The sequence below is a fragment of the Dendropsophus ebraccatus genome, chromosome 2 (assembly GCF_027789765.1).
Source record: "Dendropsophus ebraccatus isolate aDenEbr1 chromosome 2, aDenEbr1.pat, whole genome shotgun sequence".
Classification (NCBI taxonomy): domain Eukaryota; kingdom Metazoa; phylum Chordata; class Amphibia; order Anura; family Hylidae; genus Dendropsophus; species Dendropsophus ebraccatus.
Genome location: NC_091455.1, coordinates 64,141,443 through 64,168,918, shown reverse-complemented (window position 1 = coordinate 64,168,918; position 27,476 = coordinate 64,141,443). Strand labels below are relative to the sequence as shown.

At 38.3% G+C, this 27,476-nt stretch overlaps 1 protein-coding gene across 1 annotated transcript in view; it reads right to left on the bottom strand.

Moving 5' to 3' along the window:
• Positions 1-988: 988 nt before the first annotated feature.
• Positions 989-27,476, bottom strand: part of CDH2 (cadherin 2) — a 231,529-nt gene continuing 205,041 nt past the window's right edge. Inside the window, exons 9-16 of the mRNA XM_069957672.1 lie at positions 24,099-24,284; positions 23,693-23,946; positions 22,218-22,360; positions 19,917-20,150; positions 16,904-17,137; positions 13,050-13,189; positions 11,236-11,400; positions 989-2,382 (exon numbers count right to left, since the gene is read on the bottom strand). Coding sequence (XP_069813773.1) covers positions 2,176-2,382; positions 11,236-11,400; positions 13,050-13,189; positions 16,904-17,137; positions 19,917-20,150; positions 22,218-22,360; positions 23,693-23,946; positions 24,099-24,284 — 1,563 coding nt within the window. The 3' untranslated portion in view covers positions 989-2,175. The remainder of the gene's footprint in view (positions 2,383-11,235; positions 11,401-13,049; positions 13,190-16,903; positions 17,138-19,916; positions 20,151-22,217; positions 22,361-23,692; positions 23,947-24,098; positions 24,285-27,476) is intronic.

Below are 27,476 nucleotides of genomic sequence, written 5' to 3'. Positions count from 1 at the left end.
TAAGCAAAATACCCCTTTAAAGCCATCACCTACTGTTCATTTTAACTTTGAAATTAGAATAAAAAGTGCAGACAATTCTAGGACAGCTATTTAAAAAGAAATGTATCTTGCCTACCACTGGAATTTGTTGTTCATTACATGCCACCTAATGTTCCAGTGATACAGTAGACCAGCACAGAGACCAGGTTCTTGGTTATGTTTGCATATATTTATGATTTTTTTTCCTATAGTATACTAATATAAGTTGAGAATTAGCTGATTTCACATAAAAATCCACAAAAACAATCAAAGGACAATGAATGAAAATGCAAAAGACAAAAATGGTGTTGTTACAATTAACCGAGACAAATGAGGTCTTCTTTTGTTTATTATCACACAGATTTATTGTTGTTGCCTGAACTCTAGGACACAAAAGGGCAAATGTAAAGCTCCATTACCGAAATCCCCAGGTACACTGCACCACTTAATGACCAGAAATCCAATCATTAGGAAAAAGAGCTCTGTCTGTAAGAACCAAAGGGAACGAAGGCTGCTAATGTATTATGTTTTCATGCCGCCTGGCTCAATGAAAGGGCAAGTTTTAATTATTATAAATTATTGTGTTAGGATTGTTCTCATTTGTTACTGGTTATAAACAACACTGTTCGGCGTAATGCAAAATGCAGGTTCCACTTGTGGTTTTATTAAATGTTCCTTCTTTTTAAGACATGAATAAGCACTGTATCCTTCAACTGCCACACATAGAAGACGTAGATTCCCAAGCAACACCTCAACCACTCAAATTCACCATATACTTTTGTACTTCAATATTCAAAAGGGAAATCAGATTTCTTTTCAGTAGAACACATAAGAAGTAGGTAACAGCTATTGCAAGCTCCAGTAATACACTTTTCCTTTTTCTCATTGAATTCAGGGCATCTTGGGATTTTTCTCAGCATTCAAAATTGTTGAAGTGGAAACAAAAAAAAAATTCAAACCAGTCACCAGATCCAAAATTAGCATTTTATTCAGAACGTGGGGTCAGAGGTGCATCATTTATATTCTGGTACACAATACAGAGGCAAAGCCGTTGTCAAAGTCTCTCCAGTTTAAAAGCTTCCCACCCCTTTAAACATGTATTAGTAGTGCCACCGACGTCAGTTTGCCCCTATCTGATTTGTTTAATTTTTGGTACAAATTATGTAAAACATTTGTGCTAAGAACGTTTTGTTTTCACCCTCCCAAATCAATAATAATAGAAAAGAAATGGTGTACAGAGTCTACAGTTTGTCCGCTTAAACATAATTATGTTTGTCACCTGTTTTTGTAAATACTTTATTTATAAAGAAAAAAAGATATAAACATGCAAAACCTGAATCCATAGTCCAAATAATACATACACATGTTCTGAAGTTTGAAAAACTTCTTTATAGACTATGTTGATAAAACATTATGTACACATACCATTTTTACAGTGAAGTGAAAAAAATACCCAAATGAAAAGAGTGTACATTGATTAAGACCAAAATGTGCCTATCTTGTGAAAGAAAAAAAAAATCAATCCTGCTACAAAAAAAGTCAATTATGCTAAAAACTGGTGATATGACAACTCCCTTTTCCTGCAACCAACTGCAAAATCTGGTAGACTTCCAATGAAATAACCCTAAAAACCTACAACTAAGTATAATGCACTGTACATGTCAATCACATGGTTTTGTTTGCAGCTAATAAAGTTATTCTAATGAAATTTGTTCTTTATTCCTGATTATAACAAAAGCAACACAACGTAAAAAAAGGGAAAAAAAAGGCGCGATGAAGAGAATCCTTGTAATTACTTACGCCACCCCACCCACAACATACCTTGTCTTTTCACCCTTTCAGAAATCAGTACCATTAAAGCGTTGAACATAAAACTAAATCCGATCTGAAAAAGGTACAAAAAGGCACATAAAATCCCAGTGCTTCTGTACTGTAAAATTCAAGTGTAACTGAGCTCAATCATTTTTTTTTTCCAAACAGTATTGGATGACTGATATTCCCACTGAGCCCAAATTGGTTTGCAGCCTATGCCAAAGCCTTCAAACAAGCACTTGTGCTAGTAGACTACAAAGTTAAAGCCAAGCTTCTTTACGCTTTTTGGGAATATCAGTTCAAATGTTTGTTCTTGTCCACAAAAACGAAAGTTTATTCCAAAGTTCAATCATCTCCTCCTCCATACATATCAGCGAGTTTCTTGAAACGAGGGCCCCAGTCATTTAGGTAATCATAATCTTGCTCGCCACCACTACTTGATGAGTTCAGGGAGCTTAGAGAGCCTGCAGTAGAACCACTACCTTCATAGTCAAACACTAAGAGAGAGTCATATGGTGGAGCCGTGGGGTCATTGTCTGCTGCCTTCAGCCCCTAGAAAAGAAAAAAATAAGTACTTAGACATAAGAATGCCATTTACATCACTTATTAGACTGCACGTAAAACTTTTTATATAGGAATATACGCTAATCTTAAATGAATGTAATATAATTACAGTGCATTATTGGAAGAGAAAATCTTTTATGACCTGTTACTTTTCAGATACATTATAGATCCTTGTAATAAATTAACACTAACCATGGCTAATTATGACAGCCGTCCATAAATGCTTCATTACAGAAGCCTCATTGCTTTTGTGTCTGAAAATTAATGCTACCATATAAGTGAATTCAGTGAAAATGTCTTAAATAGAACTAGGCCTCATCTGTTCAAACTTTTTGACAGTCTGACCTTGTTGCCTGTACAAAATAACCATAGTAGTATATATCTGTATGTATAGTGCTACCACCACTTCAGTTCCCCAACAATGTAATCATGGGGTGCCAATAGGTTGCTATGGCAGCTGTGGTTTCAAGTCCCCGATTGCAACTAAAAACCGCTAATACTATAAAACAAATGCATAAAAGATAAAACAGAATCATAACTGCTGTACAAATACATGCATTGATCAAATGTTGTATAAAAGGCAAAGCTTACCCTACAAAAAAACATCACTACACAGCTGCATTAAAGCTCGAAAACTTTAAAATGGTACAAAAAATGGTATCCCACAAAAAAGAGCCACCATACAGCAATGTGAATAGAAAATGTAAAAAAAAAAACCTTAAATCTCAGAATGTAATGATGTAAAAACAAAACAAAAAAAGACTGCTGTGTTTCATAAGAAATTAAACTAGTGTCTTAAATAGTTGCTATGGGCACCATGTTCCATTGCATGTCATAATACAAAGCCACTGTCCCCTAAACACGTCCAGGGAAGAAGTTATTTGACTATATAGGCTATGTTCACATCACATTTTTTCAGCTCTTTAAAATGAAATGTCCGTTTAAAATAACGGACCTTTTTTAAAATTGCAAAAGCAGACGCTTTTTCTTTATTTTCAACATTGTGTGAAGAAAAAAATTAGGCCAATGATTTGGCTGTACAGGCTCTTTGGTCAATAATTTGAAATTTTCACTGAATATCATTTCTTTACTTATTTTTTCTTAAAAGGTCACTACCATATATATAAAGTCCATCTTCTGTGGTCTCCTTTACTTCAGATTATTGACACATAAGTACAGTACAGTGTTTCTGTAATATAGTTTGCCCATAGGATGCTAATACACAAAGTAGACTTCAGATTCAGGGAAACCATTAGTGAAGTCCAATCTGCCTTAATATCACATGGGAAAATGTAATGGCTTTCACACTCTTAGTTCCAAGTTTTTCATGAAAAAGCTCTTAAAACATTAAAATGAAAGTTCGATAGTTGATTTTATCATACCGAATGTAGATATTTTCATAGACAAAAATGACTTTTTTGGGCTGAAAAAACACGAAAAAAAAATCAAAACAAAAAAACTGCCAATAGGTTTTACTGCTTTTTGGCAGTTTTCTGATGTTTTCCCATTTTTGTGTAAATTTGTATAGGGCTATGTTCACACAACGTCCAAAAAAGGAAAAAAGCGTCCATTTTTTGTGTTTAAAAAGACGTCCGTTATTGCATCATTTCAAGTGGTTTGCCTAAAATGCATTGCAGTCTATGGAATAACGGACATCTTTTTCACACATTGTATTGAATGCTTCCACCTCAAAAGACGTCCGTCATTCAATACAATGTGTGAAAAAGACGTCTGTTATTCCATAGACTTCAATGCATTTTAGTCAATCCACTTGAAATGATGCAATAACAAACATCTTTTTAAACACAAAAAACAGACGCTTTTTTCCTTTTTTGGACGTTGTGTGAACATAGCCTAGGTGTGTTATCACTTTTGCCATTCTGTCACTTTTTTTCCATGTGATTCTTTCATCATGTGATTCTAAGAAGAATTGAGGGGAAAAAGCCAATATGCATATAAACATTCGAATAAAAACAAGAGTTTTTTTTCTTTCAAGAATGGGAAAAAAAAAGGCTGCAGCAATTTAAAAAAACTGAAAAACAAACAATTACAAAAACTTCATGGGTATGGTGTTCATATTTCCCTACTGACTCTAGTATCTTCCCACAGCATTTTTGATCCACAATTATTATTTATAAATAAAAAATAACTATACATAAACTGACGGCATGCTAATGGGATCATAGGCATAATGTTAACATCTGTATTGGAATCTCCATTAGGAGCATCCATTGCAGAGTGATGGACACAGCAGCATAACCCAACAGACCCCAATCTGTGAGATGGATCCATCACTGTAATGCAGTTTCCATAAGTAATGGAAATCAAGTTGCAGATGTGGACACAGGATTTGTATGTTTTCAAAGCCAAAATATAAAAAATATAAATGATTAAAAAATAGTCATTGCTATAATAATTTAGAGTCATTATTTATAAACCATAATAAAATGATATATGTGAAAAAAAATCCACGGGGAGCATATGAAATGAAATAAATAGATTATAGTAATCTAGAAATCTTTGAACAACACTAGCTAAATAAGATGGGGAAATATTTTATTACTGACAGATCGATGACATAGCACGACAAAATGATTACAGCATTTCCAAGGAAGGGTTATAATTCTTAATTTCATGGAGATAGGAGGCCAGCGTGAAGATTAGTGACTGTTCAGGAGGATTTTTTTTATAGATGGAGGAATCTGTAAATAAAGAGTTTTGCAAGGACTGGAATGGGCACAGCTGTCAAACCAAGATATAATTTATAAGTGGATTACAATGTTGGTAGAATTAAGTGAGAAGGAATGAATTCTAGAGATATTTAGGTGAGGAATATGCCTGAACTTAGTAAGCCATTGAGACTAATGACTGAAAGAAGCGGCAGAACAGACATGACTTAAGTAAGAACACATCCCACAGCTAATGGGAAAATACTAAATGCAAACTCAAAAGATAGTTACACGGAATAAGAGGTTTTAGCTCTGGGCCTTATCTATACAAATTGTTTCATCAAAAAGGGTCACTGACCACTCCCGGGAGCCAATCACAACACTGTTTCCACTTGTTTTATACCTTATCTGTACAATCATGAAATCTGATTATTAGCTATAGGGTTTTTTTGGGAGTGTTTTATGCATTACTCATACTCATCTCATGGAAAGAAATATAGCTCTGGAAAAAATGCTGAGTATAAGAAATGATAGCAGTCTCCAAAGTAAACACTAAATGGTGAAGTTCCTATTTGTGGAAACCCTTAGGAGCACGATACAGGTTTAGGCTATGTTTTCTGCTCTGCCTAAAATGACGTCCGTCATATTCAGTCTAAAATAATGGACGTCATTTAGCAGACTGGCTTAGACTTAGTGCAATGATGGCTGCTGTTACATTATTCTAGTTTGGGGTTACTAACTGGCCTTTGGCTGTGGCTTAATTGAAAAGTCCATTGAATTTAATGGTAAAAACGGAGAAAGAACGGTGGGGAAAAAAAAACTGTGTGAACAACTATTAAAAATGTCCGCTGTTTGCAAAAAATGTCCGAAAATAATTGTCAAGCTATGTTTACACAACGTGAAAATTAATGAAAAGGCGTCCGATTTAATTTTTTTTAAAACGACCGTTTTTGCCGCGATTTAATTTACTGCAATGGCAATGCATTGAAGTCAATGAGAAGACGGACGTTCAATGCGCACAGTGTATTGAATAACGGACATTTTTGCCGTGGACGTCAAAATAATGAACATGATCATTTTACTATTAAATTCAATGGACTTTTCAATTAAGCCACACCCAAAGGACAATTAGTAATCCCAAACTAGAATAATGTACAAACAACTGTCAATGGGGAGGCCAGGCTGCTAAATAACGTCCGTTATTTTAGACTCAAAATGACGGACGTTATTTTAAACGGAGCTGAAAAAACTTTGTGTGAACATAGCCTCACAATCATTATTTTGACATCCACGGTGATAAGGTCCGTTATTGAATACATTGTCCGTCTTTCCATTGACTTTAATGCATTGCAGTCAGATAAATCGCGGCAATAACGGACATATTTTTAACCCTTTCCCGCACAAAGACGTAACTGAACGTCCTTGCGCGAGTGCGGGCGTTCAGAGCGGGGCCGTGCGGCGACCCCGCTCTGAACCGCCGCGGTCCTGGGTGCCTCATGTAGCCCGGGACCGCGGGTATTAGCGGGCACGGTCCCATCGCCGTGCCCGCTAATACAGTAATCAGATGCAGCTGTCAAACATGACAGCTGCCTCCGATTACCGGATGCAGCATTTCCCTGGTGTCTAGTGGCGGAGATCGCTCCTCCGGGACGTTGTCCAGGACTTTTGCTATTTTTTTAAATAGCAAAAATGGCTGCCTTTTCTTTATTTTTGACATTGTGTGAACATAGCCTTACACTGCAAATAGGAATACAGACTGGGATCAAGTGAAGTGGGAGCCATGTCTCATTAAAGGAAACCTGTCACCCCCCGTGCCGGGGTGACAGGCTCCCGACCCCCCGTTAGAGCCCCCTATACTTACCTCATCGCACGCTCACAGGAGAGTCCGATGCCCATAGAGAATGACGGAGCATCGAACTCCCCATTCATTCTCTATGAGCATCCGACTCTCCTGTGATCGTGCGGGCCGGGCTTCGGGCGCTTAAATCTCAGTCACCCGACCGGCTCAGGAAGCGGGACCTGGCACGATGAGGTAAGTATAAGGGGCTCTAACGGGGGGGGGGGGGGGGGGGTCGGGAGCCTGTCACCCTGGAACGGTGGGTGACAGGTCCTCTTTAAGCGTCTTGTAGTAGACTCACCCGCTGTCACATGAGATGCATTACCTGTCCATACTGATGAAGGCACCACAGAAAGCTGAAGGCCTGCAACCCCCACAACACTTAATATTAAAGAGGTAGTGCGGCGCTAAACATTTGTTCACAAAATAACACACATTACAAAGTTATACAACTTTGTAATGTGTGTTAAGTATGTGAATGGCCCCCTTCCCAGTGTTTCCCCCCACCCACGCTAGACCCGGAAGTGTGGTGCATTATACTTACCGCATTCGTGTCGACCCCTGGCCGCCATCTTGTGACAATGACGTCATCTTCAGAAGGCCGACCCCCCTCTGTCGCGTCATCAGTTCCTCAGCCGCAACTGGCTGAGCACAGTTATGCTCAGCCAATTGCGGCTGAGCAGCTGACGACGCGCCAGAGGCTGGTCTCCCGAAGATGACGTCATTGTCACAAGATGGCGGCCGGGGGACGACACGAATGCGGTGATTATAATGCACCACACTTCCGGGTCTAGAGTGGGTGGGGGTGGGGGGGGGGGAACACGGGAAGGGGGCCATTCACATACATAACACCCATTACAAAGTTGTATAACTTTGTAATGTGTGTTATTTTGTGAATAAATGTTTAGCGCCGCACTACCCCTTTAATTGAATAGCAGTTTTTACAGCACTCATATTACTTTATTTATGGAGCTGTTATTTGGTGACTGTATATTGGCACTATTTGAATATGTGTGATATATACTGAGTGGCACTGTACATACACTATATTAGAAGCAAATTGTGGCACTGTATGGCATTGTTATTTTGTCAATGTTATTTGGTCGATGTACTGTATGAGCTTATAATTAGGCACTGTATGACTGGATCATAAACCATATGAACAGGGGGCACAAAGTCAGGAGACAATACTTACATTTGTACTTGCATACTAAGAGCTCTCAGAATGGATTCTAAACTTGGGTATTATATAAATATGATGTCATAGTAAATAGCAGACAAGCTGACGTCTGATTTAGGCCCTCTATTTAGATCATTATGAGAGCTCCCAGAATAAATGCTCTAAGAGTATCCATCGACCAAAGTTTACATGCAGAGTGGAAGATCATAAAAGCTCATAGCAATACAAATGGCATTTAGTAAAATACTACTACTACTAAATAAATGAGCACTGCTCAGAAGTCATCGCTATTACACATGTATGACATTGACCACATTTGGCTCTATACATTTAGCTACTCCGAGAGCAAAACATTTACCAAGTAAATCAAGGAAGACATTCTGTCCTTCACTATTATAATGTACACTGCCTGCTTTGCTTGAATAACTTAAAAACCAACTCACAGGACTGTTAAAATGCTTCCCAAGACAAGTGTATAAAGCACTTACATAATTGATTTAATTTGGCTTCTCTATACACTAATCCTATTTGAAACAACTCTTGGTAATTATGAAGGTATTGAATTTCACCCATTCTCACCAACTGAAAGGGGCATACGTGAGGGAAATAAAAATTAAGTATTATTAAATTTGGTTTATAATTGAATTTAAGAGACAATGCAGTACTGGTAGCCTATTATTTTCCAACCACATTAATTCCCCTTGTGAATACAGTAGCCAGTTCTTTTAGTAGCATTGAGTATTATAAAGCTGACGCCTTATTGTTGATTAAAACTTTAAGACAAGTACTGTATTCCTGGAAACCAAGAGGAATTGAGTAAGAGATGGGCGTTAAAGGGGATTTCCCAACCTTTAAAGTGACGTCATATTTACAGACGAGCAAACCTCGAGGATGCTCGAGTCGATCCAAACCCGACTGTTCGGCATTTGATTAGTGGTGCTTGATGAACTTGGATAAAGCCCTAAGGCTATGTAGAAAACATGGATATAGTCATTGGCTGTATCCATGTTTTCCAGACAACCTTAGAGCTTTATCCAACTTCAGCAGCCACCGCTAATCAAATGCCGAACGATCAGGGTTCTGATGGACTCGAGCATGCTCAAGGTTCGCTCATCTCTAGTCATATTGCTAGGATATATAATTGGTGGGAGATGTAATACTGCATTCACTACATTGTTGTACCCTGGCCACCCACTTTGCAGAGAATTGCAGTTTCGCCTCATTCAAGTGAGTGGAGTTGGCTTCAGTTCCCTGCACAGTGAGGTGGCGAGGAGCGCTGCTAACATACTGCAAATATGAAACCTCACCCTAGATGCATAGGCTTGGGTTTTATAAAAAATATCATCTACTTTGCTGTTAGTGTCAACTCTGCAGATTTGACTCTATGTGTGACCCTACTAAACAACTTGTAGTTTTATTTGTAGTATGTAAAGTTGTATATAGTACAACTAGTATTACTTGTAGAATATGAAGTTTTATATAATACAACTAGTATTACTTGTAGTATATGAAGTAATATATAATACAGCTAGTATTACTTATACAGCGTTTGGGTTGAGTTTCACTCATGAGAAGCTTTCTTTTGACTGACCTATTTCCAATCCTTTGCTTGAACAAAGTCTAAAAAAAGATGTGCTTTTTAATAAATTAAGTTACCCCTTAATACATTAGGTGTATTTGAACCATGAGCAGGCATAAATGTTGGCTAAATTTGCACCATTTTAGTTTTTTGTTAATTCCTTCTAAAGCTATGTTCACACACAGTATTTTTGTCAGTATTTTGCAACCAAAAAGAGAAGTGGATTGTAAACACAGATAGGCTATGTTCACACACTGTTGAAATTTAGGGGATGGCTGTCATTTAACGGCAAATAATTATTCTGTGTTTACAATCCACTTCTGGTTTTGGTTGCAAAATACTGACCAAAATACTTTTTGGGAACATAGCCCAAAAGTGGCAAAACACACCTTCGTCCAGTAAACAATGCCTACTTTCCTGACCAGTGCTAGTAAGTGCAGAAAATAGTTTGAAATGTTTGTGCAAAAATGACATTAGCCACCATGTATGACAAAGGTGGCTAAATGACTAATTAGCCAGGCACGGTGATCAGTCCACGCCTGCTAATAGCCATGACCTCCAGCTGCTGATAGCCGAGCATGACACCCCCCCCCCCCCCAAACTCCCCTACCTGCCCCAGGACGTACAGGTACATCAAGGGGTTAATGGAGGCTATAGGCCCTATTCCACCAACAGATCTGACGACAGATTATCTGCCAAAGATTTGAAGCCAAACCCAGGAGTGGATTTGAAAAGAGGAGAAATCCAGTCTTTCCTTTATGACCTGTTCTCTGTTTATAGTCTGTTCCTGGGTTTGGCTTCAAATCTTTGGCAGATAATCTGTCGTCAGATCTGTTGGTGGAATAGGGCCTTAAGACTCATACATACAGATAAAGTTCCTCATCTGGCGTGTTACTCTGTAGAAGTTTTGAAAAAGTAACTGCGTAGAGAAAAAGGCACTGAACTGAATATGTATTACAAGAGGGATAGAGGATGACATACCCTCATCTCTGTAGTCTCCTAAGATTAGTCAATGGGGCTGTGAGTAGACTTGCACAAAAGATAATATCACACGAAAAGGTCTGAAAGGTGTTGCCCACAGTGCAAAAAGAAAACTGCTATAAGTTGTTGGTGTCAATAGTAGATAAAGCACAATGAGGCACATCAGAGGCCTGTCCCAGCAGGATCCAGAACCCTAAAACAGCTGTCTACATATAGGTAACTCAGTTTCCTAGGAAAGATTCATGTCTTTATAGTCTGATCACTGACTTGAAGGGTTACAACCTCCCACAAGGTGGCAGTGATGAGCAAGTTTTTTTTCCTTTCTGGAGCAAAGCATACTCAATAAGGCCATGTTCACACACAGTAAAATAAAAGCTAAACATGACCATCATTTTGACTGAAAATAAAACAATATGTGAACAGTTAAAAAAATCCAGATAGATTAGATGCACCAATGGTTTCTAAATTATAATTATCAATCCCAACCACATATTGGAGTCCACATTATGGAGTCCTTCGATAAAGTAGCTGAAGAAATGTTTTGGAGGCTTCTTCAATAATTCTGTGGTATTAGTGGGATAGCGCTACAATTTACCTCATTGATGAAGTCTCCAATATCACCAGGATGTGGAGCAGCCGATCGGACAGGATACTGGGGCTCTGCGTGAATTGGTCTTTCATCCATACGCCGTATCCCCACAGGTTTAATTGTATCTGGTTCTACTGTATCAGGCTGTTGCAATTGGCTTAAATCATAGTCCTAAAAATATTAAACATGGACTGTTATAAAGGAAATTGAAAAAAATGCAAAAGATGACAACAAATATATTATTTTTAAACTGCATGGTTCTGCCCATCTTACTACATGACCATGTGCAGGCTGATCTTGCATGCTATAGTTATAAGCAATGATTACAGTCACGATATGCGCTGTTCTCGGGAGGTGTTTGATTTGGGTGACAAAACACCTCGGAGCTCTCTGGTGCAATCAACACCTTAAGAAAAAAAAAAAACTTCTTTTTATGTTAATTTATTACGTGTGAAATAGGAAGTAGTGTTTCTTACCTTACAAGATGCAACATTTACTTTACCCTTAAAAGTACACAGCAGTACAGAAATACAGAGGAATGTAAGTGACATCCTTTTAGCCAGGTTCATTATACTACAATATAATCCCTGGTGATACAACAGCCTTCCATTCCATACATGCTTCCATACTAACACATGGTAATACATATGTGCCCTTTGCATACCAATATAACAATCTGATGGATTACAAAACACAGCAATATCATGGGCTTAGGCATTCAAGGACTCCTCTATGTAATGCTTACAATACATTTTCACTCCAGTTTATTTTGCAGCTCAAAAGAGCAAATAAAATGAGGAAAGCGTATGACAATGGTTTCAGTCAGAATATTTTCATTCCACTGTAGCTTTTGTAACATAGACTACTTCTTGGTATTTACATCATATACCAGATGTAACAGATGCACAGGTAGATGTAGTCTATTTTCCTATGTATGGCCACGTTTTCATTGCAGAAAACCAAAAAGTGTCTGCCCTCCTTGTACAGCATTGGCTGTATAACTACTATAGCTCACACAGCTGCAGTTCTTAAAGCCTCCAGAAAGATTTTACACTACATATAATATGTGAATGACATTAGCAGCTCTATTTATAAGCTATACTTTTAACGCTTTTTTAGTTCTACAAATACATTTTTTACAATGGTAGTTATCCCAAGTTATCTTATTACTAGTGCTGAGCAAACCTGTCAAAATGTTTGGGTTCGGCAACGTTAGCCAGACCCGAATGCTCTGCGCTTGATTCCTAGCGGCTGCATAAGTTGGATGCCGCCATAGGGCTGCCAAGAAAACATGGACACAGTCTGTTGCTGTATCCATGTTTTGCAGGACTCTCTATGGCGGTATCCAAATTATTCAGCTGCAGGGAGTGAAACGCAGAGCATTCGGGTCTGGCTAACGTTGCCGAACCCGAACATTTTGACAGGTTTGTTCAGCACTACTTATTACCTCTATTGCAATGACATCCCCTTGTTATATTTAGTTGCTCCACTCCACAATCACCAGTATTTTACATACTAGTGGCAGTGTATGTGCAGATACCCTAATAGTGTGGTAAGGGTATTTCTGAGAGCATAAAAATTACCGTATAGGCAGATGCTCTCAACCTGGCCAACTCATAGATGTGCCTAGGAGGGCTATAGGCAAATGCATTACCTGGGAAGTCTTTATTAGCTGCACCTTCCCCATTTTCCGACTAACATTCCATCCATCTTGTCCAATCTAGAGGCTAATTACATGCGCTATAGAAAGCATGGTTGGAAATATAACCAGCTCAGAGATTATCACGCAATTCTCTTTCTTGCCTATGAGGAATTATTACCTGATCTTCCTCTCCTCCACCTTCTTCATCATACTTTAAGATGTTGTCTCTGACATCATCCTCGGGATCAATAAGAAGCTGTTTGGCTTGTCTTTCCTTATCGCGACGTTTCATCCATACCACAAACATCAATACCAGAGCTGTGGCACACAAATAATAATAATAATAATGATGGGTTAAATATAGAAAGAACTGTAGTTAAAGGCGTACATGTAATGATTGCAATTTGTGACTAAGGCACCAGCAGTTTCATTAATTTGCGAAATACAAAGGAAGACTAATAGTAATGTGATATTTGGCTTGAGCCCATAATGGAATTTTCACCCAATTATTTCCAAATCTTACTTTAAACATATCTGATTTCTCTTGTAGACAAATTAAGTAAGGCAATTAGTTTAACTAAGGCTTTTAAATATTAATACACTTTAACTTGAACAAGTAAATCAATTTGCTTTCGACATCGGTTTTAACAACTGTAAAGCAAATGTGTGTAACATAAAAACAAGCTGAGAAGCCGTAAATCATCAGGGCTGCAGATGTTTCCAACAATACACATTCTGATCTTGTTATTTGATTTTGAGAGATTACAGCTCTTGTCTGTTCCCTTGGATTCTATTGCTATGGTAATGTTTGAAATATGCATCATTTTTGAAGATGTTCTACTTACAGAGCATCTTTCCCAAAATCATTATTGAAAAATTTAGCTAAAACACCGATGCATCTTATAGTCTGCAGTCAGGAGTCCAGAAATGCACACATCTCCCTAAGAGATTTCTTAAAATAATTCTTCTCTTTAAAGGGCCCTTGATAATATACTGACCAGAAAGGGTCCTCCTGCTTAGACCGCTAGTGATTAGTTGTAATCTGTGGGGCAAACTAGCAGCAAAGGTGAACATACACGTTCAATAACTTTTATCTCTCTCGCCCACCCCACACAAATGATTGTTTAGCACGGCTGAACTATGCGGAGGGGTAAGCTGCAGCAACACAGCTCTGGTGGTGGCTTATCTCTCCAAGAACAAAGGGGTCAGGCAGTACTTTTCAATCACACCCAGCCCGTCTCCACCCACATCAGACAGAGACAAATGGCGGGTTTGGCCAATATAAGTATAAGGTGCATGGGGAACTTAAGTGTTCAATTTCTCTTCAGTGCCACCACACTGTGTAATGCAGGACAGAATAGGACAGATTCTCCAGAGTTAGTTGCTGCTTATAGCTAATCCCCTCTGGCGTAGAGATGAGCACTTTAAACAGGACCCCCTATAGTTACTCAAAATGTACTAATAGTATATATGACAGTGCTTTTAAAGATTGGGCCAAGTGAACATTTCTTGCGCCTCCTACATAACAATGTATAATAAGTGTATGACAACAAAGGAAGTTTAATTCAGTGTGAACATTATGTTCAGCTTTCTGGAAGGACATGTTGAGGCAGCCTAGGGACTACCAGCTATTGAAGATTCTATACAAAAAAGCATATAATTTTTATTTGTTTAAATTGCTATTTAAAACTATGCAGGAAGTGTATCCTAAATGTAGACATTTCCATCAGCACCTAAGTGTCTGCCTTGCAGTTATAATTTACTGATGAAGCCGGTTTATTGTTGTAGACTCTTTGTATTGTTTTGCACATCCCCAGTTAATAGTTACATTTATGATGGAGACCCATTTGGCCAACACTATGTAGTCCCCATTACAACAGCTATTAACAGTTGTAAGTTGTCATAAGGGGCTTTCTACTAAAATGCAGCATAACTAGGCTGGTTTTCCTCCAGAAAAGCTGAGTGACAGCCCAATGGGAGTTGTATTGGCAGCCATATTTGTTGTTAAAGTGACTGAGTGGAATTGTTTACACTTATCATATACAGTGCTATCATACGCTACTGAAAATGATGTATTGCACCTATACCGATATCGCCTGCTTCCAATACCGGCAAAGGAACATGCTCAATGTAATCTGTCATTGTGATTTGCAAAAATCATTTATTAAACATTTTATGCTTGACATTCGTATCATTAGTATTATTTCTTAACCCAGTATTACAAGTAAACAATAAACCGAGGCAGAATCTCAGCCTGTTTCTCCCATTACACATGACATGAATTCAGATGATGATAACATCCATCACAACTGCAGCAATCTTAAGAGTACTAGAGGAAAATACAGAACTGCTAGAATTATTTATGTGGTTTGTGGATTGCTCTTTTTAGCTGTGCTACATGTGTCTTCCTCAGTGTGCTGGCAGCATTGCCGTTCTTTTCTTATTTGATCATTGAGGCAAGCCTTATTCTTATGCTTGGAATATCTGGACATCACAAGGTAAAAGTATTCGCTAAGTGGCTTGCCTAATGCAAGGAAACCAAAATTTTGTAGAATGATCATTAATTCATTGGTGTAACTTCTAATCTCAATGTGCAGATAACTTTCTGAGAATGAGGTTTAAAATGTACTTTGTGTTTATAAGCAGATATACCAAACAATATTAGATTTCAGGTAAACCTCAGTTGTGGCGGCATCCTGTTCTATCTAGTCTTCCATGCTACCCTGTAGAAGGGTAGCATATAACACAAAAGGAAACATTGAGCTTGTAGATATATGATCTATTTGATTCTGCCTTTTACCTTTAAAACCCTGGTAACATGCCACTAGAGCTTATTGAGTTTTCTAGTTTTTATTTTAAAGTTTTTTGAGTTTGTAAACAGGAGTTGTCAATCAAAAAAGTGTGGGTGTGGAATGCAGGACTTGCAGGCTTAGTCTACAAGTACTAACAGCATTTATACAACGTTTTATATGAATTTATAAACTCTGTGTTGTATCCTGAAGCTGTGTCCACTGTGCTTCGACCTTAGGGAGGGTACGATAGAAGACTTGACAGAGGTGTACAGTAGTTGTTGATTTTTCTAAATTAGAGATGAGCGAACCGGGTTCGGGTTCAAGTCGATCCGAACCCGAACGTTCGGTATTTGATTAGCTGGGGCTGCTGAACTTAGATAAAGCTCTAAGGTTGTCTGGAAAACATGGATACAGCCAATGACTATATCCATGTTTTCCACATAGCCTTAGGGCTTTATCCAACTTCAGCAGCCACCGCTAATCAAATGCCGAAAGTTCGGGTTTGGATGGACTCGAGCATGCTTGAGGTTCGCTCATCTCTAATCAAAATATTTCACCAACCCCGTTTTTTTTTAAAGGCATCTTACTAACGATAATGCTTAAAGGGATTGTTCTGTAATTTAGCCAGAATAAGGGTGGTATTATACGGGACGTTTTTTTGGTGACTAACAATGATCTCAAACGACTGCTATGGCGAATGATCTTAATCGTTCACCCTATTACACAGGACGATGATCGTTACCTACGGTTGTTCTTGCGTTCATCCTTTCCTGGCTGATAGACTAGGGAACGACTGAACGACGCGTTTTTACATCGAACGATGTTCGAATGATTTGTGATTTTTTTGAACAATAATTGTCCCGTGTAATAAGGCCCTGAGACTGTCCACTGCTGTAACTTGTGATTTGCTGAGTGAGCACTTTCTTATGTCAAGACATTGCTAGGAAGTGGTGAGCAGTAAGGGCTAGGCACGTTTAGAACATGGTAGGTGAGTACTACTTTTTCAGCCCAGCCTGACCACTATATTAATTAATTTAAAAAATCACTGGACAACCTACTGTAGTTACTACCTGTGATGTACTCATTTATGCAGGTACAAAATAGGAAGATTTTTACTACAGCCCTTCCTGGATGGAAATTGCACACAGAGATCTCAGATTAGTTCATTAGTTCTGAAGAGTGGCAACAAAAGATATCCACCAACATATTAACATTGCCATTCAATCACAGGTATACTTACTGAGCAGAATAATGATGCACAAAAGAATTGCAATGATGGCTCCTGTCCCCAGACCAGTACCAATGATGTGGGCCACTTCACTACAGTATCCATTTATGTCACAGACACAGACCTTAACTCTGAGATATGAAGTGTTTGACAAAGAAGGGTTTCCTGAATCTGTGATGTGAATTGGGATTTTGTAGTTTCCATTATCAAGAGAGGCAATTTTGAGACTGAGCTGAGCATGGTCACCTAAAAAGAAAAACAATAGTGATAATTGTATAATCTTATTACGTATTAGTACTATAAATGCAGTAACTTAATTGCACTTGGTTAATCCAATTCACTAGATTAAATGCATGGACAATCATTAAAGTACATAGTAAAAGTAACACAGGACTATAAACATATATTCAAGATGGATTACTATATAATCAAATGTCAAAACAGAAGATTTACCATAGTAGTAAACAAATATAGTAACAATTTGTACATTTAATTCTATTCATCAACATCAGGACCTCACAGATGGTGGATTATGAAACCTTCTAGATTAAAGTACTGACATAAACACTGAAAATTCTACAAAAAAGGAAAAGCTGTGTGTAGTCCAAAATAAAATACATGTAGCATCTCAATGCAGCAATACATTTGTTTTGGCAACAATTGTTTCAGTGCTATAGTATCTGAATTACAGGACTATCAGGTACCAGTGGAGAAGCCTTTAAGAACCAAGGTGTATAGGCTCTTGGGTTAGGAGTTTATACAGGTTTCCATAAAATGTCTTGGACAATTAGATCCAAGCAAACAAAAAGCTACCCACTGTCTACAAGGTAGTTTTGCCTCTTATGTATCAGTGCAGCAACAATCCTTTTATATTCCCAGTTTTAGAACTTAGAAGAAAATAGGTTTCTGGTAGAGAGTCTTTATATGGGAACACAGCATCCATTCTCTCAAGTTTTTCTGCAAAGATCTTAAATGAGGAAGTTTTAGCACATAAAAGATTTTACAAAGTTCTTTTCAAAGAGAACAACTATTTACCAGCTATAATATCCCCTTGCAAAAATGGAAAGCACATTCCTCTATAAACCTCAGCAATATATTTTGCAGATAACAAAACAAAGTAAAGGCAATGGGTTGCACTTTAAGTTGTTTTTTTTATATATATATAAAAGTAACAATAGTGGATCATTTCTCACAGTTATGTATACAATTTTGTATTAAAAAGACAAGGTAACAAAGCAATCAACAATATCACAGTTCCTAACATTAATAGTTGTGGGAAGAAACACAATTGCAGCAGCGGGTTCAATTTGTCTGAATACAAGCAATCTAATAGACAAAGCAAGAGCAAGGAATAAACTATTTACTGAACAACATCTACAACAAACAGATTGGTTTTAAGAAGGTATACTTTTAGCTCTTTTATTCCATTTTGCTAGTAATATTAGTTACTTTATTAATATTCTAGAGATGTACAAAAGATTCTGACATTTGCCACTGTATATTTAGAGTGGGTGTGTACTACCAAACATATTGAAATGTTATCTATAGTCATCTAATATATGGTCATGGCAGTAACAGAACTTAGCTTAGGTAGGTATGATGTGGAGCAGATTATGCTGACTTTTAGTTTGCTTACAGGCTACAAATGTCATAAAATGATCAGATGGGTTAAAGAGATAAACTTTAATGGGTTAAAAAAAGACAGGAAGCCTGTTTAGTGGATGTGTTTAGCTGAGCGAATGAGAACAGAAGTAAAGCATGTTAGCTCCAGTCTAATGTGGTCTAAGTGTAGCACTTGGCTATGTCTGTCAGCCCCATAAGTTTAATGAAACCACTGGTTAATAAAACCACCTTCTCCAGAGCAGGGCCCACCAGCATGCGCCTCTCAGTAAATCTACTCAGGTAAGGCTTTATTTAAGACTGCCATATGGGTACGCCTATCTGGATAACTCTCCCTTCATGGGTTTTCTGCAGCAGAGTTGCGTGAAGAAAATTTGCAGCATATTACAGTCACAGATCAGCCATGATGATAAAAGGGAATTAATCAGTAGGTTAGATGAATATTAACCTGCTTATTTGTCCCTTTTCTGCACGGTGCGCTGAGGATGAAGATACGTTTCCTACCTTTATCCTCGGTGCTCCTTCCATGTACTTTGTAGTTTTATCCTTAGGATGATACATTGGTTTGGACTACTGCCCCCCCCCCCAGAGCACCAATCTGCCCCCGGTGGGACCACCTCTCCTAATGAATGTCAACAGAGCGGGCAGGCCCCAGTGCTTCAAACCGCCATATTTACCTAAGGATATAACTACAAACTACATGGAAACAACGCAGAGGATAGAAAAAGTCTTAATAATCATGTGGCCAGGGCTGCACAAACATCGCTAGCGATGTTCATGTAATCATTTCCTTTAATAAGCCGTCAGAGGTGACTAGATACGAGCGGGGAAGTAGTCATGGTGGGCGGCTCCCCGCTCGTATCTAGTCACTGCGCTCTGCCTGTGATGATGATTGACAGGCAGAGAGGTCCGTTACTGGCCTCTCTGCCTGTCAATCATCCTGCCGAGTGCGCTGACAGGCAGAGCGCAGTGACTAGATACGAGCGGGGAGCCGCCCACCATGACTACTTCCCCGCTCGTATCTAGTCACGACCCGGGGAATAAAAGTCATTTTCTCCGTTATAAAGCACCTGCTGCGGCCGCGGCCGGTACGTGTCGGGGCCACTCCAGGTGCTTTATACAAAGCTCAAGGGAACCATATCAGCTCAAACGGGCTAATTGGTTCCCTTTAAAGCTTAAATCTTTGTAATTGTATATATCCCTGTGTCTACTGAGTGTAGTATTAATGTATAAAGCCTAGTTAGAAGTCTTTTAGTTCTGCTTTTAGTGTTGCTTATCTAAGAATTTTACACTTCTGGAATAAAGGCAGGTGTAAACAATGTTGAATTTTCACATGACGTGTCAATATCTGCTAACACGCTGCCATTTGAAGTTATGCTCTCGCATTATACACATAGACACATACCATTGATCCGAGTAATGGTCCAATTCTTCTTAATATCCATTGGGCTGAACGGGAGTTCAAAGATATACGGTCCTGCATTAGGGTTTATGTCGGCATCTACTGCTGTAAGGTTAATTGCATTTGGATTCGGTCGTTCACAAATTTCCACTTCTTTGGGAAAGACTTGAGGAGCATTATCATTTATATCTAGCAAATAGATCTGTAATGTGCCTGTGCCACTCATTGGAGGAATACCTAAAAAAAGGATATTAAATAAGTCCAAAAAACCCCACATAAATTAAACATCTTAATACTTAATACTGCAGGAATGGACTAAGACTGAACCTAGGTACTATTAATGATAGGTAGTGAGTAGCTACATCAGTAATAAAACGTTGAGGCTATGTTCCCATTACAGGATTTTAGCGGTAAGAGGGGGCCACTTATTGATAGTCATGGCCAGGGCCGTATTTACCACTAGGCACCCGTGGTCCGGTGCCTAGGGCAGCACCTTGCAGGAAGGCAGCACCAGGGAGCAGAGGAACAGAAAAACTAATTTTTTTGTTTTTATTTTTTTTAGTTTCCCTCCTCCCGTTCAGACTTGCAGTAAATCTGGTGTCTTTTCCAGGGGGGTGGGGGGTATGGTGGTATTGGTCAGGTCTGGTATCGCCAATAGGTGCGTGAAGATGGGGCGTCTTCAGGTTTAGTGCCTAGGGCAGTAGCAGCTGTTAATACAGCCCTGGTCATGGCCACAAATAATCATCATGATCATTATTTGCGGCCATCATTATCGATAGAGGGTCGCCTATCCTCGCTGAATGAGCATAGGTCTCTACATAATGCCCACAATAGTGAATACACACCTTCCTTACTATATTACAAAATGTTATGAAATTATAACAACAGAGTAATTAATATTTCATGTCTTTTTCTAAGTTTGTAACCAGGGAATTTCATATGATTGACCTGAGTAATACAGCAGCTAAGTCAATAAGAGGAGGGTAGAAACTTAAAGTGACACTGTCACCCCCTTTGTGCATTCTGACATCTCTACACAGGTTTAAAGGGTAAATTTAGCGTTTTTCATACCTTATTTCATATCATACGTCATGGTGTTTTTTCAAGTAAAAAGTGTCCTTTTATCAACTGCAGATTGTATTAAGTGGGCGTGGCCTCACGACATTAGCACCACTTAGCTCCGCCCACAACGGCACCGTTGCTCCGCCCCCTTGACGGCCATTGGTTGTCCGACGTAAAGGGGGTGGGGTTTAGACCTTTCGGCCAGCCTGTTCTAATGGCTGTCGAGGGGGCGGGGCCAACTGTGATGTTGTGGGCGGAGCTAAGTGGCGCTAATACAGTAAGGCCCCGCCCACTTAACACAATCTGCTGTTGATAAAAGATGAGTTTTTACTTGAACAAGCACCATGACGTATGATATAAAATAAGGTAGGAAAACAGCTAAATTTACCCTTTCCACCTGTGTAGAGATGTCAGAATGCAAAAAGGAGGTGACAGTGTCACTTTAAGGTGCCTATTTAATTTTACAGGTCCATTAGAGGCATCTCGAAGCTCCAGCTTCCTACCTTGCAGCTGACTTGCATTTTTTATTTAACCACAGGAAATATTAGTAACCAATGATATCCATGAATCTAAATATAACATTCGGAAAACTTTACTATTGCCTATTGAGCGATCTAATAATTTTCCCTTGGTTTGTGCACTTCAAATATCCTAGGCAGCATGATGGCTTGGTGGATAGCAATCTTGCCTTGCACTGGTAGAAATCTGACCAAGAGCAACATCTGCATGGTGTATTTATGTTCTCCCTGTGTTTGCAAGGCTTTCAAACAATAAGATTTTAGTTAGTTTTATTTTAATTACACTCATGATGAGGCAATATATTCTCAAGCATACTCATAAAATATGTGTATCCTCTTCAAGAATAATATGTTCATTTAGAACTGAGTTGTCATAACTGCATTACAAAGAATGGGTAATATAAATTAGCAAAAGATTTTAAAACCAAAGACACTTCTAGTGAGATGACAATGTATCAAAACCTCTTCTTGTTTCCATGGAAATTTTTTAATAATTTTGAAAAATGTTGATATTTCCCATTTTTAATTCGAAAACGGCAATAGACAATAAATTAACATATGATTAATTAGTTGTTTTGGGGAAAAAAAACTAAACTTAATGTTCTCTGTTCTAATAACACAATGCAATAAAATATAACTTTTGCAGCTATTAAAGAAATTAATCTCATTATGTTCTAATAAAACATATAGAATCAGGCAATAAATAGAGAAGAGGAACACATACCGCTATCTGTGGCTAGAAAAGTTGCATTGTACATGTTGTTCTTCACATACATGGATTCCCTGTCCAGGACTGCTATTGTAGAAATCTGTCCACTCATAGGGTCAATTTTAAGCCAGTTTCCAGGATCAGAAAGTTTGGAATACCTAATAAGAGCAATACAATTAGGGCAAAAAAAAAATCATTTTTTTCCAGCTATGTTTACACACCGTCAAAATGGCAGCTGTTTTTCAGGAAGGCCATCATTATCACAATAAATAACTGCTGTGATTTTGACGGTGTGTAAACATAGCCTTACTATGTACATCAACTTAAAATGATTATATATAGATTAGATATAGATTATAGATTAGTATCTAATGTATATCTTTCATTATGTCTCAACACACAGTGTGGCCACAAAACAAAAAAAAATAAAAACAGAAAGATAGGTAAACTAATGAATAGATTGCTAAATAAAATAGTTAGAGAGATATATAGTAAGATAAATGGAACAGGTGTAGACGGCACTGTGTGGCAAATAGCTCCGGTGGGTGCACGGCCCTCAGGAGTTAGACCCAAACTCCTTGGAAATCCAGACAATAGGTAGGAAGGCGGCACTCCAAAAATAGTGAAAAAACAGTGGTTTTATTCACCCATAATGTGCAATACTGTATTGCACATTATGGATGAATAAAACCACTGTTTTTTCACTATTTTTGGAGTGCCGCCTTCCTACCTATTGTCTATATAGTAAGATAAATATCATAGACAGATATACACAGTAGATTCCATTAATGAAGACAGACGAAATTGGATAAATACTACAGATACCACTGACATTATAGATGAGACTGACACTAGTTGTAATGGGTCTTGTAGAGATTATTCTTGTATTTATGGTACCTGTCATAATGAAGACAAGAATGTTGTAGCTGATGCTGGAGGTGTTCTTTACTTTGATAAATCCTCCACCGGTTTATTTCCGTACACAAGCCCCATTAATGGGGCTTGTACCCGGAACTTGGTAAGTTTGTGATATATGCAGATTATCTTGCAGGTACCCTTTAATTATATATATATATATATATATATATATATATATATATAGTGTATAGTGTGAGAAGCACTCGTGCGGATAAGTTAAGATCTTGTCGGGGTGCCTGCAGTGTGCACTAAGGAACCACTTGTGCACAGCTATGTAGACAAGGTAAACCACCACGGCACTTCAGATGAAATCAAACAAACAGGTTTATTCCTCCCACTGGTGCAACGTTTCGCTCATACAATCAGAGCTCTCTCAAGCAGACTCAATTCTGAAAGCTCTGATTGTATGAGTGAAATGTTGCACCAGTGGGAGGAATAAACCTGTTTGTTTGATTTCATCTGGAGTGTCGTGGTGGTTTACCTTGTCTCTCTCTCTCTCTCTCTCTCTCTCTCTAAACTGTATATATACTTTATTCACTTAAAAAAAAAGAACTATAAACCCTGTAGTTTACCTCACTGTTTGCTGCATATAGCGATCTGGATCTTGTGCATTGAAAGTCACAACCACATTTCCAGGCATTAGACCTTCTTCCTGACGTATGAGCTTGGGATTAGGGCTGAAGTAAGGACTCTCGTTGACATCGATGATAGTAATGGAGACTGTGGCTGTTGACTGTGGAGGATGATGGATGCCTTTTATTAAAGGCACTTGGTTTTCTGCAGCTACTGTTAGAACAAACATCCTATTGGTCTCAAAGTCGATTGGCTGGAAGCAAAATGAGAAAAAAAGAAATGCGAAAATAATATGATTAAAACGTAATCATACTAATAGATGTAACCAATGTAATATTGTGTACCACCACAGACTTCATCTTCCAAGGCCTACATTAAATTATATTATTCATTGTTATAACTAACCTTGACTACAGTGACCAAACCATCGTTGCTGTTTGGATCTGTTTTAATAGTGAAGCGTCCGGTTGCATCCCCGCTGACGATTCTGTACACTGTGTTCCAAGCAGTAGTATGTGGCTGATCCTTGTCTGTTACGGTAAGATTGGCTACTACAACATCTACTCGATTTTCAGGCACTTCTCCATAGAACTACATCAGAAAAAATTTGAAAGAAAAAAATCGTCAGATAACTGAAGAGCTACAATAATATTTAGACATAATCACATAATCAGAAAATAAAGTAAGAGAATTCATAGCGACTATGGCTTTAGGAGAACGTATTAATTGACTGTCATTGCATGGTATTGTCATGGACTCTTATCTCCACTGAACAGTGCATTGTCTCAGGACTAATGCCTTACTTATCTCATTCAGCATGGCATTGACTTGCAGGTAAAGCTCAGTTGTGAGAAGATTATTATGTGTAATAATATGAAGTTAACAGACAGACTAGGCATCACAAATGTTTAAATAACTCATGAAATGAACCATCATTTCTTGGCATTTAATGCTTTTCAAAGAAAACAAATATCTGAGGCAGTGCGAGATCAAAGGGACGGCACAGCACCGCAATGCATTGAAAACAAAATGAAGGCCATTACCGCTCGTTCCTTTATAAACTAATGTAATTACAAGCAAAGCAATATTATCTTGTCGTCCTACGCAGTTCAGATTTGTAATCTACAAGAATCTAAAGTCCAACATTATTTACAGTCTTTCCAAAAACAGAAAAAAAGAAAGGAGAGGAAATCACTGGTACAGAACAATGCTTCTTTCAACATTCCTTCTATCTACCAGATCATTAAGCAGATGTCCCATCCAGACAACTGCTTCTTACACTGGCCATACAGTACATAAACATTTTCTCATCCGCCGTCATCTGTGAGCCTCTCTCCCTCCTCCATAGGATTCATGCTGTGCATGGAAGGTAAAACCACAGCTTTCCTCTCATCTCTGACCACCCATTAGATTATGAGCAGCTGTCCCTTATATATATACACCAGTGATCCCACTACTGTATGTACAAAGTGTAGCCCCCAAATGTACTTTTTCTGCCCTTAGTCTGCAATTGACATTATTATTATTATTATTATTATTATTATTAACAGCAGTTCTGTGCATAGTGTAACCCCTTATTTCTGTGCTGCTGCTGGTTATTTTATTTCTCTGCACATAGCATCTTACAAAACCAGTGCTTTAATAACCCCCTTCTCCACACACCAGCCTGTTCAGTTCAGTGTACTTATATCAGCACTATGTGAGAGCATAGCAAAAATAAGTAAGTGCTGTTCTGTGATTGGCTAGAAAAGTAAGGGAGAGACACTGTGTAAGAACTGCTGGCTAACAGCCCAGTTCTGGGTCCATCTAATAAAGAGAAAGCAAAAAAGCGAAGTAACTCCAAGGCTGGGTTCACAATGTAGTTTGTGCTGTCCATTTAACATATCCGTGTAATGCAAAAAAACATAGAAAAATCAATGCAATGCATTTGGATCCTTTTTCCTTTCAATTCTATTATAAAAAAATATGGACTTTACTTTTTTCTTAGCATGCACAAAAAGTGGTCGGATATGTTAAATGGACAGCAAAAACACAGTGTTGAACCCAGCCTAAACCAGAGAGGGATATCCAAGGGTTCAATAATTACATTGACTGACAGCACTAAAATCACTTTGTCATCACTGTAGAGAGTTATGCTGCATTTACAGGGAACGATTATCGTTCAAATTTTCGCTATAACGTTCGCATTTGAGCGATAATTAGCTCGTGTAAACACAGCGAACGATCAAACGACGAGCGAAAAATCGTTCATTTGGATCTTTCAACATGTTCTCAAATCATCATTGGTCGTATACAAAAAATTTGCAGATCGCTTTGTGTAAAAAGTCTTTCAAAGATTCACCCTATGTGTGAGGTGGGCTTAAGTGATCTTAAAAACAATTGCAATAACGATTTTTTAAAAAGATTTTTCTAAAGATTTATTTGTGTAAATGCTGATCGTTATAAAAACAAATTGTTGCTTCAAAATCCTTAAACGATCGATTGGGCGAATTATCGCTTCGTGTAAATGAACCATTACTCTAACAAAACTACAGGCAACACTTAATGTGATATCAAACTCAGGTGAGTGACATGACATGAAACTCAGCTTTACTACTAAGGGTCTCAATTAAAGAAAGATGGGTGATATCCACCTACGGTAAAAAATAACAAAAAACTACTGATACGTGATGAAAAGCCATAACTCCAAAAATAACAGGACAAAGAATTCCACACTGATCTCCTTCTCAGGGACTGAATAGAATTAAATAAATACATGGATTAGTAAAAAAGTAAACCTTGTAATAATGGCATCTTTAAGGTTTAAGTGCTATTTTATTCTGACGGCTGACTTTCCTCACACAAAGTACTGCTGATGAGAATACAAGTTCTTCATGTCTGTGACTTATTAGGGAAGATACAAAGGGCTGTGTGTGATGAGCAGCGTATGCACCACAGCTTAGACATTACTATTGTTGAACAGTTATTGATGGGTCTGGAGGAGACATATGTCTGTTGCTGTGTCCTCCTCGCACCCTGTCTCAAGTTTCTCAGTGCAAAAAATGCTACTGTAACTGTCTACTGAGTAAGGCTATGTTCACACAAGGTCAACAATAGAGAAAACAAGTCGTATTTTGCTATATAAAATAACGTCAGTTTTTGGCGTGATTTAACTGACTGCAATGCAAGGCATTGAAGTCAATGGAAAAACGGACGTCCAATGCACACTATGCACTGAATAACGGACGTTATCACTGAGGACGTCAAAATGATGATCATGACAGTTATTTTCGGACGACTTTTGCAAACAGCGGCATTTTTTATTAGTTGTTCACACACAGATTTCTTTTGTCACTGTTCTTTCTCCGTGTGTACTATTAAATTCAATGGACTTTTCAATTAAGACACATCCAACTGCCAAATAGTAACCCCACCAGTCATTACACTAAGGCTGTATTCCCACGTTCCGTGTTCCTTATGGAACACGGACGAGGAATGCCTGTAACGGAGTCTCCCCCAACCGGACAGTGAAAAACACGGATCACATCTAAGCTAATTTTTTTTTTTTTTTTTTAACAGTACAACATTTAGCTGATGCAGATACGGATGCAGTACGGACCATATTTCATGGACACACACACACACCTGAGGCCTAAGTGTACAACACATTTAGTTTAATTATATGAAATTGCATACTTAGTAGAGATCCTATAATGTTATCACAAAATTAAAAAATCAGAGCAGGAGAAGTTTTCTATGGGGATTTGGTACTGCTCTGGACAGTTCCTGACATGAACAGAAGTG